This window comes from Solanum stenotomum, chromosome 8, assembly GCF_019186545.1.
Source record: "Solanum stenotomum isolate F172 chromosome 8, ASM1918654v1, whole genome shotgun sequence".
NCBI classification, from domain to species: Eukaryota; Viridiplantae; Streptophyta; class Magnoliopsida; order Solanales; family Solanaceae; genus Solanum; species Solanum stenotomum.
Genome location: NC_064289.1, coordinates 22254092 through 22261953, shown reverse-complemented (window position 1 = coordinate 22261953; position 7862 = coordinate 22254092). Strand labels below are relative to the sequence as shown.

Genomic DNA, 7862 nt, shown 5'->3' with positions numbered 1-7862 from the left:
GAAAATAGACGGTCGCAACTGTCAGTTAAATCTAAAGATATTTCACTTAGAATTGGGTGATTTGTCCATTTAGGTTAATTACCAAAACAAGTGACCTTTTTATATTTTAGAGGGAAAAAAAGTAGCCCTTTTGACTTCGAATTCAAAGCAAATATCTTCCATATATAAAAATACTAACCCGTTTAAAGGGTTCCTTTCCTTGACGAATTGGTATGGTTGCTTTAAAACTTCACCATTAAAAGGACATGTATTCTAAATTAGTTAGTAGCCGTATTGATTAACTTATTTTTAGATATTTTTTACTTTTAAGCACTTTATTAGTTTTGAAGGTATTTAGATTTAAAAGTCAAACATTTTCATAACTAGAAAAATGTTTAAAAGTCAAAATCATTTAAAAATAAGTTAATTCAGACGGGCACATAAATAGATATGATAATACGATCGGTATCAAAAGACTTGCTTTCGACCTTTTACACCCCCTAGAATTTACTACCCAAATTTTCTTGAGGTCTTCAAAGTTCAACCTACAGTATTCGCCACATACAAACTTCTGGCACTTCTGATTTTATTGGCTTTAGAAAAACGTGCTCGGTAGGCTCTGGACTCCTTTGGTGCGACGAAAGCGAAAAGATGGCCTGGCCAGACTGCTCAGATTTGACGTTTGGTGTGTTTATTTATTTCAGTTCCATCAAATTGGTTGCATTACTTGTAAAGATCAGTTCATCAATAGAGTGCTTAAAACCTTTTTTGGCCTGCTGACTAAATATTGTTTGGTGATGAGACTAACAAAGATATTTAACGTGTTTAATATTTCGTGAAATTATTTTATTTGGTCATTAATATATTATTATGCCAGCTGTCTTATGTCTATACGGCTATACCAAACTTGTAGACTTCTCTTTTAGTGCTAAGCCATGAAATTCTCCAGAAACATCAAGTGTAGGCGTAAGAATTAGACGTAATATGGAGACTGCGACTGAACTGCAACATTAGATGCATTGGTTTAGACAAGATAAAGGGGCTTCTTTCCAGCCAAATCAAGCATGCATTACCTCAGTAAAGAACACCTCTATAGACTATTAAGACACAGGAAGTGAAATGTGCTTTGTTCATTATTTCATATAACAGTATAGAAATTTAGACTATATCTTGAGACAAGATGCTATGTATTTCAGATCTCCACAAAGCAGTTCCCTGTGGTTCTCACTTCTCAACTTGTCACTTGAACTAAATTGTCCCAATTAGTCTTTCTTGTCGACATCAGCCTCAGATTTGACCGCAGATTCAGCAGCCACAGTCTCTGAAGGGGCATCAGCACGAGCCTCAGAACCTTTAGATGGACCATCATCTTCCAATAGCTTGGGACTCCCTGAAGCATCACCCTCAGCTGGCTTAGCTTCACCATCAGTTGCTTCAACAGATCCGTCATTAGCTTCCCTATCATTTACTGGCACTGCCTGCTTCACAGTCCCAACTTTGACGTATTTGCTCATGAATTTGTACTCCCAATCTTGCAAGGCATCAAGCTCAAATGCACCAAGGCCAGAAATATCCCCTGTGAGATCTTTTTCCTCAAAGGACAGCTTGGCAAGAGCTCTACTAGCATCCTTTCCAGCAAACAATGCATAAGGTCCCCCAGGTCCATAGAACATTCTGCAGGAACACACACATTTAAACACCAAGATGACAAGTCCTCGGCATTTCATAAAGCTTAATGGTTGATTATGATATGTTAGGTTTACATTTGAGTAAGGAACTTATTCAGACTCGTATCAAGATATTTGATCTATCAGGCTATAAAGTTGTGGATGAATTTAATGTACATGAGACTAACAGAACACAGAATTCATCTTTATTTGACGATTTGTCAGCTGAAACAAGGACAAGCATAAGTTTAACACTTCCGAATACAAAAGTTATAAATTCAACTTAAGCAATTTATCCACTCCAACTGGACTTTACTGGACGTAAATAAAACTAGATAAACAACAAACTGAATATGTTTTCCGTCTCCTCAAAACCACAACAAAATAAGAATGAATACATTAGTTAAGAAGACTAGTTGATTACTATCTAAACGTGATGAACTGATGATAGCGAAGCTGTTTGAATTAAACATGGAGAACTTGAACCACTTGTCTAAGAATTACACACAGGTCACCTTTGCTATCTTGAGGAATTGAACCTAAGACATCTATAAGCCCTTTGGACCACTTTCGTCCTTCGACTAGAATCGTCACCTAACCAGCAGAGTTGCACACTTAATGGACATTCGAGAACATCAAACATCTCATCCAAAAACTTCCCCATCGAGTCAGGCACCAAAAGTAAGAAAACAGAATGGATATGGATTGTCAGGCCTACACAGGACACATCAGCCCAGATTACACAGGCCAAATCCAGAATATTAAGCAATAGCGTGTAAAATACCAAATTTCCATCACCTAAATTCATAATCATGAAAGTGAAACCCACCCCCCAAAAGCAAATCACTCCAAAAATCCAAGTCAAAATCCAAAAGCATCAAACAAAAAAAAAACAGGCAAAATAGCTTACACTACTTACAGATTAAGAAGAATACCTGCTCTGAGAAACATCATAGATCTGACCCTTAATAGCCATCAACAAAGGTTTTTTGGGATCAGACCCATCATATTCCTTCAACTCCTCTTCAGTGACTTCTCCAAGTTGAACAGGAGGAGGCAAAGCCTGTGTCTGTTCCTCGAAGTCTCTAGACCTTTGGTGGTGACCATGATCAGATGAGGGGAAAAACCCCGAGATAGCATAGTAGAAAGCAACAGCTAAAGCAACAATAGTGAAAATAGTTGCAGGAGATAGACCCGTGGATTCTATGATTGATTCTTTCCAGGCATCCCATTGTTGTAGGGCCATGCTTCTCCGACTCAGAAGGGATTTTGACTGGGAAAATATATGGAAAATGGGCGACACATACGAAGCGGTGTGAGTGTTGAATGATGAAACGGGCGATAGGGTTTGTTTATCTAGTGGCAACTGGACTAACACACCATTTTTTCTAAAAATAAATAAATTACATTTTTTTTGTATTAATAAATAATTTAATTTTTTTTCTTTGGACCCGTTTGACTACAAATATATTTAAAAAAAACTTTGAAAATAGTGTTTGGCTATACAACTTGCCACTACTTGGCAAAGTAGAATATTTGATAATTTTTAAAAATTTATTTTATAAAAAAGTAACCATCATTTATTGATTGCAACTAATATTTATCTACTCAATTACTCCATTAATAATTAATAACTATTTCTCTCTGCTATCTATATAGAACGTGACAAAAAAGAACAATTTATTTTTAATGGGCTATAATTCATCTTGAATCAATGACAAGTTTAAGTATGTGATTACTGTATAATTGTTCTTGTCTGTATTGTTATTTTGTTTTTGTTGATTGTTATCAATTATATTATAATGTTATTTTTTAACAGAACATGTTCATTATAAAATGACAATACAAACTTAAAGGTATTTTAAATAATTTTTAGAACTTATGGATATAAATCATATATTTTTTTAGAATGTTCAAATATTTCTCAAAAAAATTATGGCCAAACACTTGATGAAATTTCATTCAAAAATAATTTGCCAAGAATATTTACAAATTTGGGGCCAGATGATAGCTTAATAAGATGAATATTTATGAAATGTTTAATATCATAAATTTTAAAAAATAAAAATTCTTATATTTTGTGCTTAATCAAGCATTCTACATAAAACGGGGAGATTGAAGTAGTTAACACTTAGGTATTGTTTGGTTTGAATACAAGCTATGATGAGATTAGGTATGACAGGATAAGTTATATCATGATTAGTTATGATGAGATAAGTAATGTTGAGATTATTTCTTATTTTCTTATTGAATGTTTGATTTGTTGTGTTCAAAATAAAACACATTGCATAAATTTTAAAAATAAATTATTTATTTACAAAAATACCCTCACTTTATTTAGTTTTTATATTTTCTTCGCAAGCTTTAATTATTATTTTATTCTTAAAAATAAAAATTTCATCTTATTTAGCTTAAATATTTTTGTGTGTCCATTCCCATGATGGTAGTACCGTATGTATTTTTTTAAAAAACTTTCTTCTTATTCAACTTAAACATAGAACTTTCATCTTAAGTTTATTAAAGTAAAAGAAAACTTATGAGAAATTAAAATATAAACAAACATAAGAATAAGTCAAATAAATTTATAAATAAAAATTATATTTATATAGTATAAATTTTTAATTAAAAAAATATGAAGAATTATCATAAAAATAAGGAGTATTGAAGATTGTGAATGTTATTATACCTGGTATTGAAAATCTATATCTATAGATAGTAAATGAGAAACATAAATAAGGTGATGTGACACATCTCTATAGCCTCCATTTGCATTTATCTATTTTCTCTTTTTTTGGCCTTTATTCTTAGTTAAATTAATTATTGTATTGTAAAAGTAAATTACTTAATTTATTACAAATAAACATTTTATTAAGGATAAATTTTAGGAATCACATAGTTTTAATATGAAATTACAATATATGCCTCTTTAGTTTATAATTACATTAATCCCTTAAAAAGTAACACAAACCAGATACATAATATGTAGCTCAGATACATTAAAGAGTATTTTGGATACATTATAACATAAAGCGGATACATAATATGCAGCTTGGATATATTAAAAACTAGCTCGGATACATAATATGTAGCTCAAATACATTAAAAACTAGCTCAGATACATTATAAAATAAATCGAATACATAATATGTAGCTCAGATACATTAAAATTGGCTCGGATACACTAATATGAAGCTTGAATACATTTAAAAAATAAGGAATTTTAGAGGTTTTTAGAAATAGAAAGGGATATTGGAAATAAGGGAAACATAAGACGTGTATTTCAGTCATTTTTCCTTTTATTAATGGATCAACATTTACAACAAAAACTCTTCACATTCTTTTTTTTTAATTTGTTTGCCTCACTTTTAACCATAAAATGAAAATATTATTTTATATTTTAAGTATTTTTCTCTTTATTATTTAAACTATTCACAATGATTTATTACGCATGACTTACACTTCTTTAATTTTTACTTTTAATAATATTCATAACTCCCATAATTTTTATGTTCATAACCTCCAAACTTAATTTTGTAAGTTTATAATGTCTTATGGTATTCCTTTATTTTGCCTATAAATTCATATTTAATTTCATGAAGATTCACATTCAAGATTATCATTTATGTTCTTCATCATATTGGTTTGTGAATGAACTATCAAGTAACAAAAAAATACATGAAGGTAAGAAATATTTCATTTCATTCTCAAGTCTTTATTTTTTCATTTCCTCTATTTTGCCTGCATAAATTCATATTTAGTTTCATAAAGATTCACATTCAACATTATCATTTCTCTTCTTCATCATATTTTTTGTGAATTAACTAACATGTAGCAAAAAGTAGATGAAGGTAAGATATATTTCATTTATTTTTATTTACTTGAACATGCTTTCTTAATATTTTATTTATGTATGTATTATCATTTACTAAGCAAGTATGATAAAAAAAAAAATACCATAGTAATAATGAATAATGTGTTGTCAATATGCAATTGTTCTTTCTAATAGTCAGTTTTTGAAATATAATAAAATATTTGTTAGATTTCAAGAGATAATTATTATTTAGTGTTGTTAGTACTATTGAAAATATAATATACATATATATTACATATAGTTTAAATTTCTTCATTCTTTTAATATAATTATTTTTTAACTGGTATATGATATTTTATTTATTCAATTGATAGCATATGATGAAGAATTTGACATATGAAGCAAAATATGATAGCAGATCTACTTGCAAAGGAAGATGATAGATGGGAGGCGGCATAATTAGAGGTTATTTTTGCTAAAACATTTTTTACTTTGACTTGTATTAGTTACTTAGCTACTTTTGCTAAAAAATAAATAAATAAAACTTTGATTTGTATAAATAATCTAGCTACATGTATTGTCAATGATCATCATTTGGTCCTTTAGTAATCTTTTTTTTTATGAAGCACAATTAATATAATTATCTCATTTCAAGAAAAAAAAATTATGATGATTAGGAGTTCCATTTTTATTATACTTGTAGAAATTAATTGAAAAATAAAATATTAATTTCATGATGCCATTTTTTGTGTATGTAACAATCTATTTTTGTCGCTATGTTTTGTTTGTTTGAAATGTATATAATATTTATACAGTCACTGATTATTATATCTTTTTGTTCATTTTTTGTATTTTCGCCCCTTATTTTCATTTATTTATTTTACAAATAAACTCAATGCATAATTAATAATGCATTTAATGTCTAATAAATTGTACATTTGAATTATTTATAATTCAAAACTTAATATTATTCATAACTTTTGTATGTTTCATTTTTCATAATTCTTATAAATATTTAATTAGTGTTTAAAAATTATAATAAACAAATGTAATAATAAAGACAAAATAAAAAAATTCATATTCTTTTTTACGAAATTAGAATTTGTATAGAAAATTAGTACTCCTACAAAAGATAGAGGAAATTAAAACATACAAAATATTTTCAATATAATACAATATATTGTTATTTTAAAATATTACCTATTATTCCATTTACTTCACTATAGTGAATTTTTTGTTCTACTATATACATATAAATAGTTTGCACTTAAAAAGATGCAAAACAAATCTATTATATATGTTTAAAACGATGAAAAAACGTATCATATCGTAGATGAAAGAAATATCAATATTATCTTATATATTCGACACTAACCTATATATAAATTTCACATATTATTATTTTATAAATATTTCATATACGTGAATGTTATAGATGATGTATAAAAGGGGTTTAAAGAGATATATTTGTCATTTTACCTATTATATTTCGGATAAGTTATTTCGATTTACTACCCAAGGAGAGGAATAATTTATCTCGGTACTAATTATTAATTTGGAAATAAATTATTCAACTTGCCAACCAAATAACAAATTGACACTATAATTTAATCCCAAAATTATTTGGTGTTATCCTTCACACCAAGTGACTCATCCAAGCCCATCTAGGCATAGCATATATGAACCTTGGAATTTGATGGAAAAAATGGCACAACATGACATCCCATTTTACTAATTGGCAACATATAGCCATCTTTTATTTTCTTGACAAAAAAAGGTTTTTAAAAATTAAATTTTGCAATTAGTAGCCCACGTGTTGGGAAGTTTTTTTTAATTAAATTAAATAATTTTAGGAGGTGGCAGCATGATGTCCTTTTTTATTGGAAAGTGGTTTTTTTCTGCCTTTTTTTTCTCTTCTTTCCCATACACACACGATTCTTTTGAATGATGTTTTTTTTATTGATTATGTAAATATTTATTCAATTCTTCTTCTTCATTACTTTGAATAAAAGATGATTTACTTTCTTGTTTATTAGTTTTACATATTAAATTCTATAAAAATATTCATTCATAGTGTATTTTTTTCTCTTTCGCTTTTAAATTCTTGATGGTTTGTTGATGTCTACCTGTCAATTTCTCTAATTGTTAGCCTATGTTTGATCCCCTCTTGTATTGTCGTTCAATTTTTTTTGGGGTTTTAATTTTTGAAATTGAAGTTATATCTAATTTAGGTAAAAATTTACGTAATAGTAATTAATTGTGGGTATCAATTGTCATGTTTAAGAAAGTTATCCTAGGATTATTCATAAAAATGGGGATTCTAATTCTAATTTTTGTGGATTCTCCATCCATAACTCTAAAATTTAAAGCCATGTAAGTTCTTCTCATTATCCGATTCGACTTGT

General features: G+C 28.6%; 1 protein-coding gene across 1 annotated transcript; it reads right to left on the bottom strand.

Annotated features, from left to right (window-relative positions):
• Positions 1 to 1002: 1002 nt before the first annotated feature.
• LOC125874365 (membrane steroid-binding protein 2-like) lies at positions 1003 to 3003 on the bottom strand. Its single transcript, XM_049555245.1, has 2 exons — positions 2582 to 3003; positions 1003 to 1653 (listed from the first exon to the last, which is right to left on the bottom strand). The coding sequence occupies exons 1-2, from the start codon at positions 2890 to 2892 to the stop codon at positions 1242 to 1244; spliced, it is 723 nt and encodes a 240-aa protein (XP_049411202.1). The 5' UTR covers positions 2893 to 3003; the 3' UTR covers positions 1003 to 1241.
• Between the last annotated feature and the right edge of the window lie 4859 nt (positions 3004 to 7862).

What these genes read in the sequence shown, in the direction of transcription:
- LOC125874365 (XM_049555245.1), bottom strand. Translation starts at nt 2,892, where the DNA reads ATGGCCCTACAACAATGGGATGCCTGGAAAGAATCAATCATAGAATCC. An exon ending in TATGATGTTTCTCAGAGCAG is followed by an intron (nt 1,654 to 2,581) that starts GTATTCTTCTTA and finishes GTGTTCCTGCAG; the next exon opens with AATGTTCTATGGACCTGGGG.